Source organism: Cebidichthys violaceus, unplaced genomic scaffold (genome assembly GCF_023349555.1).
Source record: "Cebidichthys violaceus isolate CVI_PGR_0920_01 unplaced genomic scaffold, fCebVio1.0.p SCAF_20, whole genome shotgun sequence".
Classification (NCBI taxonomy): domain Eukaryota; kingdom Metazoa; phylum Chordata; class Actinopteri; order Perciformes; family Stichaeidae; genus Cebidichthys; species Cebidichthys violaceus.
Genome location: NW_027176373.1, coordinates 6,218,837 through 6,231,263, shown reverse-complemented (window position 1 = coordinate 6,231,263; position 12,427 = coordinate 6,218,837). Strand labels below are relative to the sequence as shown.

Sequence of the window (12,427 nt, the reverse complement as noted above, 5' to 3'; positions counted from 1 at the left end):
AGTTTGCCTTTTCGAACGAACAGCAGAATCTCTGTGATGCCACCACGGATGCTTCTTAAGTTCTTGGTGCCTATGATGTGATGTAAGCTCTTTGTCCCTGCCAGCAGTTGAGTGATGCTATGATCTTTGTACTAGCAGGAGAGTTAATAATTTGCCATTCGTTGTTAGCAACTGCTAATACTTCTTCTCTGTGTCTAATGAGAAGGGAGACTTTCAATTAATCCAAAAAAGTTATGAATCAAACAGAGCATATGTTCAGATATCGCAGGTTCATTTCCTCAGTTATCTTCAGTCAGGCTCAAAGTTGAGTGCTTTTATCTTGTGATCCTTTAAAAACTCAACCTTCCTGTCCTTCAGTAACTACAGTGATAGGCTAACTATAAAACCTCCCCCCCCCCTCCTCTTGTGCCTTTCTTTTCACAGATAAGTGATCAGTGATCCTTCATCCTGAGCGTCAGTCTGGGAGGCTCTCTCTGCGTTTTTCTCTCCTCTCTTGTGGTCTCTCTCAACCTGCTCTCTACATTTCTCTCCTCTGCTGCTTTGCCCCTCTCTCCCTAATTTATAACCCTCGACCATGGCTCCGACCCTGGCCACGGCGTTCGCCAGACGCTGGTGGATGGCAGTGACTTCTATCATTGAGAATCTGCTCTTCTCCGCCGTGCTGCTTGGATGGGGGTCGCTCCTCATCATGCTCAAGTCAGAAGGCTTCTACTCTTACCTTTGCAACGAAGAGGGTGAGTCACAACTGTTGATTTTCTGTCAAAATACGGGTCTGTCATTTGCCCCATTATACTTCCCACAACTTTGCCTTAATTTGCCTTGATGGTGTAGTAATTGCTCATTAGGAAAAGCATGTAGTCTTGAGCATATGTCTTCATGAGGTTATAGTGTTGAACTCTTTCTTCCTGTAATGCACTGTATAATGAGCTGTTAAAATGAGAATTGATGAGGGGTGTCACTGGCATTGTGGATTCCGGCAAAGGGAGCAAGTTTTTATTCAATAGATGTAACTTAACATTGCTGCCTTCCACTCTTACGTTCTCGGGGAAGAATATGTGTTTTCTCTGAAGGGGACATGGGCTGTTTAGGGACTCAGGAGATTAAACTTGATAAAATAAATTAAAGAGAGAGCAGGGTTGCAAAGTTGACAAAGTGTTCCAAAGTTAAAGAGTATAAGGCTCCAGTGTCTCATAAACTCTGTACTTGCCCCTTTGAAAGCTTTAACTTTCAACAGCTCCAACTAAATTGAAGACTCAGCAGCAGACTGATTGAGAGGGATCTGATAAACCAATGACGCACTGGATCAGCTGTCCTTTTGCCCTCGCCCCTCCGTCTACTCTTTTTCTCCTCATCCCTCACTTTGAGCAAAGTCAGGCTTTGTGTTTTTAAGTACAAAGGTGGAATTGATACAGACAATGGCCCCAGTCAGGTCTTAAGCAAAAGGGAATGTGAGAGAGGAACCAGGCCACACTTATCCTTTGGACCTGTGGTGACACTGTGTCGTGCCCAATGTCCAGACACTAAACTATTGGTTGGATTCAGTTTTCCCCTCTTACTATTGGCTACCCTATCTCCAAGGGAGTTTACACAATTATCTGACTGGAAATTTGGATGTATTTCCAACTCCTACAGTCTTCCTATTAATCTTCATTCTTAAGTGATTTGACTTTGTCTTGTTTGATTTTTAAGCTTATTCAGCATCAGAGAAGCAGCTTAACATTTGACCATGAAACTTCAATTACTCAAGGATAATTCCAGTCATGTCAGCTGTGATGCTGAGTGTCTGCGCAGAAACAGACTAACCTCTGAAGTAGCAAATGAGCACCCACGACTGTAGGTGACTTCCTGGAGAGCTTCCGTAGCCATCTTATCTCGCTCTGATGATGTAAAAGGGAGAGGACCGCAGCACCAGCTCAGCTCTTTTCAGGCATGTGACATGTGATAGAAGGATAGATTTTATGACTGGTTATATGGAAGTTGAAAGTCCACTGATAAAGGACAGGAAGGCAGGAGAAAACTGATAGAAAAGTGATGAATAGTATAAATCAGACAACTGGTGGGGTTGACAGTAAAAACAAGATGGTGGACAGAAAAAGGTGACAATGATGCAGCATAGATTAGGGTTTTGTGCACATGCAGCAGACATATTTGAGGAATGGTGAAAGCTTTGTGTTATGTAGGTAGGTCAGTGGTTATGAGTCACCATGGAAGAGAAACAAAGGTTGTCACAATCTGTTCATTTTGCAGCATCCTGCCCTGTCAGGTCTTCTTTCAACTCAAACCAAAATACCACCAAGTATTGCATGCACATGCAGACAAATACTTGTATGATCTGCTTTCCACAGGTAGCCTTTGACACTTGAACATGAAGCATGTCACAGTGTTTCACACAGGGTTGCCATGCACGTACTTGCCTCACGTGACTACAAAGATGGCGGGTGACAGAAACCATACATATTTAACCATACAGAAATGATCAGCCCAATAAGTTCCCAAACTGCTACTACCATTTCTCCCTCACATGGACTTTTCCTGGACTTTTGTACCTTTATCTCCAAGGAGGTTCTTATGATAATGTGAAGTTTATTGCCAGTGCCAGCTTATCACATTTCGTCCCTGGCTTTCTAACTTACTAACAAAATCCAAATACCATCTCAGTCAAGGACAGTTGGCTTTCTGGTGGTCTAAACGGTACAGTTTTGTCTCCAATACTTTTGTGTTTCTGCCCCTGTTATGATGTTACCCATAAGTTTGTAGTTATAACAAGCACATGTTCAGTGCACATATAGCCACAATGTGTTAACATATCAGGACCCCGTGAATAAGCAGAATTGCCACCTCCAAATTTCATCCATGTGCCAAGAAGAGACGCAGGTCTCCATACATTAAACCATCTAGAGGAGCACCCAGCTAAACCCAACTTAACACAGTCATGTGATTATTCACGCCACTCAACCTTTATGGATAGTGTTTTTGTGTACCAGAAAGACTAAATTACACTTTCAGTTTTCCACTTACACGACCCATTGTTTACCTTCTTTCATCATGTTCTTCAGGCTTCAACAGTTCCAGCTACAATCTCACCCAACCCCTAGCAACGGCGACACCCGATGACTATGCTGACTACTATGAAAGTGAGGGTGGCGTGGTTGGTCTGGGAGACGGAGTGGAGATGATGCCCCTGGTCCCTATGGATGGGCCCCTGAGGATGAACGGCTGGCTGATTTGTAAAGAACAGGATGAGATGCTGAACCTGGCATTTACAGTGGGCTCCTTCCTGCTCTCGGCCATCACGCTGCCATTGGGGATTGTCATGGATAAATATGGGCCTCGCAAACTACGACTGCTGGGCAGGTAAGCAAGAGAGAGAAGAATCCAGCTGTGATGTTATTTCTTTTCAATTCTTTGAACACTTCCGTTGTTTTGGGAATATGTAAATTCTTTAAGAAGCAGAATAAAAATTGACAGAGATGGGCTGCAACTTAAATTGTCATCATCATTTATTTCCAGCATGTGTTTTGGATTTTCCTGTCTACTCATTGCTTATGGCTCCTACAATCCAAATGGTGAGTTGGCCTGAAGGGTTCTCATGTTTACCTTTTTTTTTTTTTTTACTGTATTTGAAACAACGTACAGTAGTTTGGTTGTTGACAGAGTCAGTCAGAAGCTAACATCTGTGTCATTTGCAGAACTCTCCGTCCTTATCTTCATTGCCCTGACTTTCAATGGCTTTGGGGGCATGTGCATGACCTTCACCTCTCTCACAGTAAGTTTACGCACGGTTATATGTTCTTCTCCTGCTGCAGAGCCTTTGCACCCACTGCATTATGTTCATCAAGATGTATATTTTCTATCTTCATAATAGTTTGCTGGCTCCTTGCCTGCTTACACTCTCCCTCCCCTCTTGTCTGGCATTCTGTTTTTTGGATTCTTAAACTGCACTCTGTGTTAGCAGGAGGGGGGTGGGGAGAGTTTATTGGGAGAGAGGGAGTTACTCGATGGTTCATTATCACTTTCTGCTGCATCTATTATTGTGCTTCAGCAGGAACAACATAGCAACTGCTGGGTGTTGGAGCTGTTCATCTCTCTGTCTTTCTTTTTTTGTATCCACAAACACATGCACACACTGTAATGTAAATACACAAAAAAGACACTCATCACATAAATTATCAAACTAATGCACTCAAACACAAGTAGCAATGCAGCATCCCTACCTAAAGTGAATAATAAGGCTGCAGGGTAGAGCTACTCAACAGCTCTAACTTGTAGTTTCACATCGTATAAAAGAAAGAGAAAGATTAACAATCAGAAATATAATCATGAAGATATCAGAAGCTCCCATTATTATAAATGGTTGCTATGCTCCTATGCTTTACACTTTAGGGTTCCTTATTTTGTGTTTACAGGGAATTGCAATCCTAATTTTAAAAAAAAGTATCAACAGTGATGCCGCAGGACCAGAAATATCATCCTTTTTTATTCTAATCATTCTTCTTCCTTGTTTAAACCTTTAGCCTACATTACCCAGAATGCAAACTTGACCCCTCAACAGTTGAGTTGAGAGTAGTTAATGTAGAATTGAGCCACTGGGCTTAAGCAGAGATGAAGAGCAGGCTAGGCGCTCACTTATTTCTAACCACCAGTCTTCAGCCCCAACCAATTTTGTGCACTTCCTATTGGAGCTATTAAAGGTTTTATACAACTTATTTTTACATATGCAATAGTAGTACCTTTAGATCTACAAACAGACTTTGATATGTAAAATCAGTGCCCTTTAAGATTGAGCCACAGAAGCAGATATACACAAAGACAAAACAACTAATGCTCTTTAGGACTGGCAGGATCAACCCCTGCACCATTCATTTACATTCTTTTCCTGCTGTTCTTCCTCTCACTGTTCCATCCCCTTGTCATCAGTTCAGTCTTACAGTGACTCACACAGGAGTCCTGGGCCGTACCATGGTGATGCTGTTCACTAGAGAGGGCCTCTATTCCAGTAAATCTCCCAATAAATGTCCCTTTTCTATACCACCACAGGCTGTTACTGTGATGTACATGTACTATGTGGTATTTGTTGCATCTACCTAAATATATCATTAGTTGGTGCCACAGGCCTGAATGTCAGTGATGTAATAAAACCATAATGTAGGGTTCTGCTTGCTCTTTTGTGTTAGAGGCCCACAGAATCTGTGCATTAAACCACATCTTCCTCTGAAACCACCTTTCCCTCCATCTCCCTCACAACCTGATATACAATACTTGAAACACTCAGTGTTGTGTTAGTCATTAGCCTATATGCTGTTTCTTGACTCTTTGATCATGACTGCACCATGCAGGCATTCAGTCCCAGTTGACAGGTGTTGGGTAATAGTCAGCTGCCCTCAGCGGTTGCCAGGTCACCTTTTCTCCTTCAGGTTTGTCCAGCAGCCACTTATGTATTTGTTATGTTTAAAAACCTATTAGATACTCCAAATACTCTTGCTGAGATTGCTATGGGTGCTTCAATATGCATACTCCATACTCAATTTAGTATGCATACAAACATATACCTCTTCCTCAGCTTCCCCCAGTCTTATGTAATTGGATGTGCTTGTTGTTGTTCAGTCTCTTGAAAACAGAACAGCTTGTGAATGCCTTTGTATTTGGATGTTTTGTCACACTGTCTCCCCTGTTTTCCCTCCCAACTCTCTTTTATCTGCAGAGGATGGTTTAACCTTTATACTTATATAGACAATGGAATGTCTCTCATTTTGCTTATAGCTTTTGCAATAACTTTGAGAGTACAAAAGGACAGGTTGTGATTCTGTCTCTTTTCCTGTCTCTTTCTCTTTCCTCCTAGCTCCCTAACATGTTCGGGGACCTCCGTTCCACCTTCATCGCCCTGATGATTGGCTCCTATGCCTCCTCCGCTGTCACCTTCCCTGGTGTCAAGGTAACAAACACTGAATCTGCCTGCACACACCTGTACTGACAATATATGTAACCAGTTTTGGTTTTTTTTGTCATTCCATACTGCTGTCCTAGAATTGTTTTCTTGTATTTTGCATAAACTGCCTTAACTCTTGAATGTAATGTGCAGACACATTTAGCTTCCACTCTTAGCCAACATATTTGGAGGATTGTGTAGCCTTTGCAGAAGCATACACTCCTTAGATTGCATTCTGATTTCCGGTGTGTGTTATCTCGTCTGTTTTTGGTGTTTATTGGTCATGTTCTGATGTGCACAGGTGATCTACGACTTGGGCATATCTTTCATTTCTATTCTGGTGGTGTGGGCTGCATGTGCTGGACTGGTCTTCTTCAACTGCTTCTTCAACTGGCCAATGGAGCCGTTCCCAGGACCAGAAGACATGGACTACACGTTAGTACCACATATGTTCACAGTGGCGTACAGACACAGACCCACATGTACACATATACATATGTATGCTCACTTATAAACAAAATATATTGTCCATATATTGTGTTCCAAAATATATGGAGTACTCAACACCATTGACACTGTTTGACAAATAATTATGTAATATGTGCAAAATGTGCAGTGTAGGCTGATGCTGCAGGTTAAAGTCTATCTGCTGATGATCACACTTGTTCACTGTACGCATCCCTGTGGAAAATTATTGTTAATTAGAATCAAACTTTTGACTTGCTTGTTCAGTGAAAAATGTTCACGCAGGGCATATGCTTGTTTCCTGTATGTCACCATTTTCTATTAATGATAATAGAAATAATATATTTTTACACATTTCTATTTGTCCATGAGCTTCTCCCTTGTCACTTACCTCTGCCCTTCCTCACACATTTTCCTCTACTCCCATTTTCTTTTATTCTTCCCATCCCCTTATCCTCCTCTGCTTTCTCAGTATTAAGATCAAGTTCAGCTGGCTGGGCTTTGACCATAAAATCACAGGGAAACAGTTCTATAACCAAGTGACCACAGTGGGACGTCGTCTAAGCGTGGGTGACAACCTGAAGCACAAGGAGCTGGCCACTAAGGACGGAAACAAGCTCTGCCTCTCCACCATGGACCTGGAAATGGAGAGCAAGACAAAAGAAGAGTGTAAGAGCAGCAGAATTCAACCCCCTCTTTGACCCCCTCTTTGCTCTTCTCACTCTAAAGCATGTTGTTCACCTCTGTTGCGTTCCTGTTTCTCTTCTGCAGCCCAGTCATTCTTGAAAACCATCAGCAGCCCGATCTTCGTGCTCAGTCTGTTGACCATGTCCATCACTCAGCTCCGTCTCTTGTTCTACATGGGGGCCATGAACAGCGTGCTGGAGGAGCTCTGTGATGGAGACCTCAACACAGGTCAGTGGCTCTGCATTTTGTTTTGTGTGCCTTTCCGTCTGTGTGCGTGGACAAATATGAACACTTGTTGATTGTTTTATTTGTCTTTACTGTGTTTCTACTGTGCTTCATGACTTAAAAGCAGCTGGACTTACGAGGGTTTCAATTTAATTTTCAGTGGAAAGAATGGAAGTCGGTAAGAATAAAAGCTTGCATCAGTAGATTGCTGAAGAATTAGATTAACTCTCAAGCTGACTAGAATTAGAATTTCACCTCTAGTCGTACTTTTTGCCATCACAATACTGTACTACTAATACACTAACACTACTCCCTGGCTTTTTCATAGCTTCTGCTGTTATTTAATTTCATCGTTGTTTATTAACCTTGCCCATTCACCATGTCAAGTCCTTCAGCTGTCATTCAGCCTTAACCTGAAACCACCAGGTACCATTTTGTTGTACTCATTAACCATCTTTGCCCCTCAGCACCAGTAGAGCGCATACGTCATATGATACAAGCAGTTCCACATGACTCACTTTTTATTTCTCATTACACCCGTGGCAATAAATCCCCTCACAATGGCAAGAAATTGACTTTTCGTTTTCTCCATGTCCGCTTTTGTTTGGAACTAATAATTAACTGTACCGTTATAATCATTGACCAGGTAGAAACAGGTCCTGAACACTCAATATCTGTCATATTTGTATCCTTTCATCTAACAACCTCCCCTTTCTTATTTGTTCTCAATTTGTAATAATCATTCTGACCCTTCTCTTAGTGGGTCTGTACTCCTCCATCTTCGGCGTACTGCAGCTGCTTTGCCTGATGACCACTCCTGTGATTGGTCAGATCATGGACTGGAAGCTGAAGGACTGTGATGATGGAGAGGAGGAAAAGGAGCCCTGCAGAAAGTGAGTCAACTTGTGCTTGAGACTGCCTCAAATCCCTTCCATTTATAGCTTCAGACATTGTTGCAATGTAATGTCTAAGCGACAAATACAACCAAGAAATTTACCTTTATTGTGAAATAGAATTTGCAATACCAGTGCTTGCATAATCTGACCTCTCTTTCTGATTTTGTCCACAAGGGAGGAGACAAAGATTAAGCGCAGAGACAAAAAAACCCAGAAGGTGACCAATGCCTTGCGAGCGTTTGTCCTCACAAATGTCCTTTTAGTGGGATTTGGGATCACTTGTCTGGTGCCCAATCTCCCCCTGCAGGTGAGTGGTCCTCTTCAGCTGTCAGAGATTTAAACAGGCCTTCAAAGTGCTTCAGCGAGACAACTGAGACAACTTTGTGTACTTGTTTTACAATGACTGCTAAATACTATAATTAATGTAGTGTTACATTAGCATTAATGTATCAGTGGGACACAGGGAACAAGTTAGCCTGACTCTACCGACCAGGAGACAGCTATTGTAGCTTAGCTTCCACTGGCTACATATTAAACAAACAAGAAATAATGGGTTAAGTGGTGAGCTTTAGAAGGGCTGTTGATTTACTTTTGGACAGAGCCAGGCTAGTTGTTTCCCCCTGTTTCCAGTCGTTATGCTCTGTTAAGCTAAGCTATGCTGCTGGCTGTAGCTTCATATTTATTGGATAGATGTGAGAGTGGTATTTATCTTCTCATCTAACTATTCCTTTGAGACCCTCATGAACCGACTGACTGAAATGAACTAAATGATTATGAATATTGAACTCCTCTACTTTCATCTTTTCCACAGATTGTGTCATTTGTCTTACACACTGTGGTGAGAGGATTCATTCATTCAGCGGTTGGCGGCCTCTATGCTGCTGTGTAAGTCTCAATGTGCTTCTAGCCTCACACCACCCACAAACACACATCATCATCATAACCTTTGTCTCCTATACGTGGATGCAGCTTTTAACTGAAAGACTAAATGTACTGCTTGTGTCTCTGCAGGTATCCCTCCTCACAGTTTGGCAGTCTAACAGGCATGCAGTCTCTGGTCAGTGCAGTGTTTGCTCTACTGCAGCAACCCCTGTTTTTGGCTATGATGGGACCCTTGGAGGGAGACCCATTCTGGGTATGAATGCACACACACACACACACACTCTAAAACTCTATCAAATCAAAACATCGGACGTAGCTAATTCTGGTGTTATCCCTCAGGTCAATATTGGACTCTTTGGTCTCAGTATGCTGGGCTTCTTGCTGCCTCTCTACCTGATCTGCTACAGACGGATGCTCTACAGACAGCAACAGCGAAGGGAAGACAACGCTAAGATCTACATCAAAATCAATGGCTCTGACATCCCTGAGGCCTACGTCTAGAGAAAAGTCAATCCAGAGAAATGGATAACAGAGGATGAAGAACGATCTTTTACTGGGAAAATTTGCAATCCAGTCAAGGACAACTGAAATGTTAACTATTTAGAATATGACATTTAAACCTACTGTGTAATTGTTATAAGTCGAGTACACACACAAACAGACTCCTGTGTCATTTTTCCAAGATAAACTGATGCTGTCACAAAAACGGGTCAGTTGTACAGTCGCTCAGGAAGAAAGTGAAACGTGGAGGGAAAAAGAAAAAACAAGAGGAAAGACTGTGAAAGGAAAGAGGCATGAGCCCTCTGCATCTCCCCCAAATCCTCTGACTTCTCTTTTTATTCCCTCGTCTCTGAGCGGCATATCAGTGCAGAGCCGTTCCACATAAGACTGTTTTAATATTCCCCAAATGAACAGAAAAGGAGAGTTTGTTTAGCTCATGAACGTCCTCTTTGTGACAGCATCAAGACTGCTAAACGTCACCCTCAAAATGACCTCACCATTATTAGTTATTGTCTCATATGTTGACTTTGTATCATCCTGATTGTAAATCCCATAACATGGTGCTACCGGTCTATTCATCAGCTGGATTTTTTGATAGATGGTGTAAGGTAAGTGTGGACTACATGGCATTAATGAGTGACAGGGAGGAGAGAAGAACCTTATTGCTGATGTAATGAGACTCATTATGATTAATTATGGGGCTGGGTTGTTTTCTTTTTTTTACCAGGCTAACATCTTACTATAGTCTAAAACGGCTGTAGTGTAGAATATACTGTAGTATGGATGAATGTCCGTGTTTTTTGAGGCTGTATTATGAAAGAGGGATGTCAAACTAACTGCGGTATGTTTTGCTAAAAGCAAAATGTTCATGTATGTTTAGAGTATTTATTTTTCTTTTTATATGTTAAGTTTACCGGGATTGCCTTGTGAATATTCTTCATTTGTTTATTGGGCAGCATTATACATATCAGTGAAAATAGTCTCCCCATCATGTTCTCCATTCAGTGTATCCATAACATCATCATCATACACCAATGTTCAGCACTTTATACCCTGTTAACATCTTTACAATAAATTCTACACACATCACACAGCTCATTTCAGCACTTCTCTCCTGATGCCTTTCTAAAATAGTACCACTTTCATTTTGGGCTCCTCCTACCGTCTTACGTGTATTTATTTCATTTTATGTTCACTTTTCATTCCATATTTAAATCATGCTGTGCTGACAACGTCTGATCGTACACTGTTGTTTGCATAGAGCTCTTCTACAGCTGAAGATAATGTAGAGATGGTGTGTTGTTGGCATTCCTCTTTGAAAATGGAAGCATTTGTGGGGGTTAATAAAGATGAGTTGATCTCTTTAAATGGTCGATCTTGTTCATATTTTCTTTTACTGCTCACCAAGCTAAATTAAATGACTTTGTGTAACCTTTACCTGCGGTCACAGAAATTTAACACACATTGTGAGTGCAATGACATTATAGCAGATCCTAACCCAATTATTATCCTAACCATGTCCCCCAGGAAGCTTGTTCAGAGGTGAGATTACTCAGAGTAATTTTGATTTTCCACCAGATGTTCCCGGAACAATTGACAAGTCTGTCAACACTGCACTCTACCATCTGATACTACACCAGCAGATGGTTATCCCTTGTCCCTTGACACCCCAGCCCCTCCTGTCGCCTGAGAACATCACTCACATCAGGGACAGTGCATGGCTCCTGGAGCTCTGCTGGCCTGCATGGTGCATGCTGCTGCTGCAACTGTTTGTTGGCTGACCGACCCCTGTAGTTTGTTCAGGTACACAGTTCAATAAGGCAACATGAGACCACTGCCCTATAACATCACTGAGAAGCAAGTAGTGGGCCATTTGTAGTATGTGCTGTTGAACAATTTGATCAGGCACTTATTAGGAGGTAAAAGTGAATTTTCTCTGTGCTCTATACCTTCATAACAATCAATGAGATAGACAGATAGACAGACAGACAGACAGACAGAGAGTTAGAGAGTTAGACAGATAGATAGATAGATAGATAGATAGATAGATAGATAGATAGATAGGTGTACCATTCATTGTACTATAGTGTACATCTATTACAGGGGGTAGAAGGGGTCCTATACAGATGAGAAGACAGAGGAATGATAAGCGGATGTTGGCAGGCGGATACAGATGCGCTATAAATACAGCAGCAGTGCGCTGTTACATAATTTTAGACTCACACGCGCACTCACTCACATCCTGCGATCTCAGGGACGCGGGGCTGGATTAGGGACCTGTGATTCCTTGTCATCGCCTCACGTGCCAACACAATCTTATAGACCCGTGGGTGGTGGACCATAAACGTGCCCAGGGGACCTCCAGGGGTCCTTGAGAAAATAACAGGTTAGCCTGCGATTCCTTTGCGGATATGAGGGTTTTTTGAGGGTGGCTGCACATACTTACCTTCACGATTCCATCTTTTAACGCTTTTAGGCTACATATATGTAATCGTTATTGGAAGCACACCGACAGAAATGTTTTTGTTGTAATGTAAAACACAATGTCAGTGGCATCAGTGGCATATAGGCTATCTAGTGGACAGGAGTGGGTTTGGAATTTGGAGGCAGATAATCACATTAGATGCGGGGACTTTGTTTAAAGGGCTTATAAGCTGACGCACCGTGCGTCTGTGCCAGCGGTGGTGGTCCCCGTATCAACTCTTTATATACTCTGATGGTGAACAACCACGCTTCTACGTCACCGTGACTGCGATGACGCAGAGGGTGGAGCACACTCTGAAGAAAAATGGTTCAGAGAAGCATGGGCTAAGACTGTCTTAAAATGTTTTAAAATGTTTTAGGA

At 42.1% G+C, this 12,427-nt stretch overlaps 1 protein-coding gene across 1 annotated transcript; it reads left to right on the top strand.

Annotated features, from left to right (window-relative positions):
• Positions 1 to 427: 427 nt before the first annotated feature.
• On the top strand, positions 428 to 10,955 carry slc43a2b (solute carrier family 43 member 2b). Its single transcript, XM_068715895.1, has 13 exons — positions 428 to 734; positions 3,057 to 3,354; positions 3,511 to 3,566; positions 3,690 to 3,766; positions 5,840 to 5,932; positions 6,228 to 6,361; positions 6,864 to 7,060; positions 7,163 to 7,306; positions 8,064 to 8,196; positions 8,374 to 8,506; positions 9,011 to 9,084; positions 9,211 to 9,334; positions 9,421 to 10,955. The coding sequence occupies exons 1-13, from the start codon at positions 575 to 577 to the stop codon at positions 9,580 to 9,582; spliced, it is 1,785 nt and encodes a 594-aa protein (XP_068571996.1). The 5' UTR covers positions 428 to 574; the 3' UTR covers positions 9,583 to 10,955.
• The last annotated feature ends 1,472 nt before the right edge of the window (positions 10,956 to 12,427 follow it).

Excerpts from the sequence above, each read along its gene's own strand:
- slc43a2b (XM_068715895.1), top strand. The coding sequence starts at position 575 with ATGGCTCCGACCCTGGCCACGGCGTTCGCCAGACGCTGGTGGATGGCA. Across the intron at positions 3,355-3,510 it reads AAACTACGACTGCTGGGCAG|CATGTGTTTTGGATTTTCCT; the intron begins GTAAGCAAGAGA and ends ATTTATTTCCAG. Across the intron at positions 8,507-9,010 it reads TGCCCAATCTCCCCCTGCAG|ATTGTGTCATTTGTCTTACA; the intron begins GTGAGTGGTCCT and ends TCTTTTCCACAG.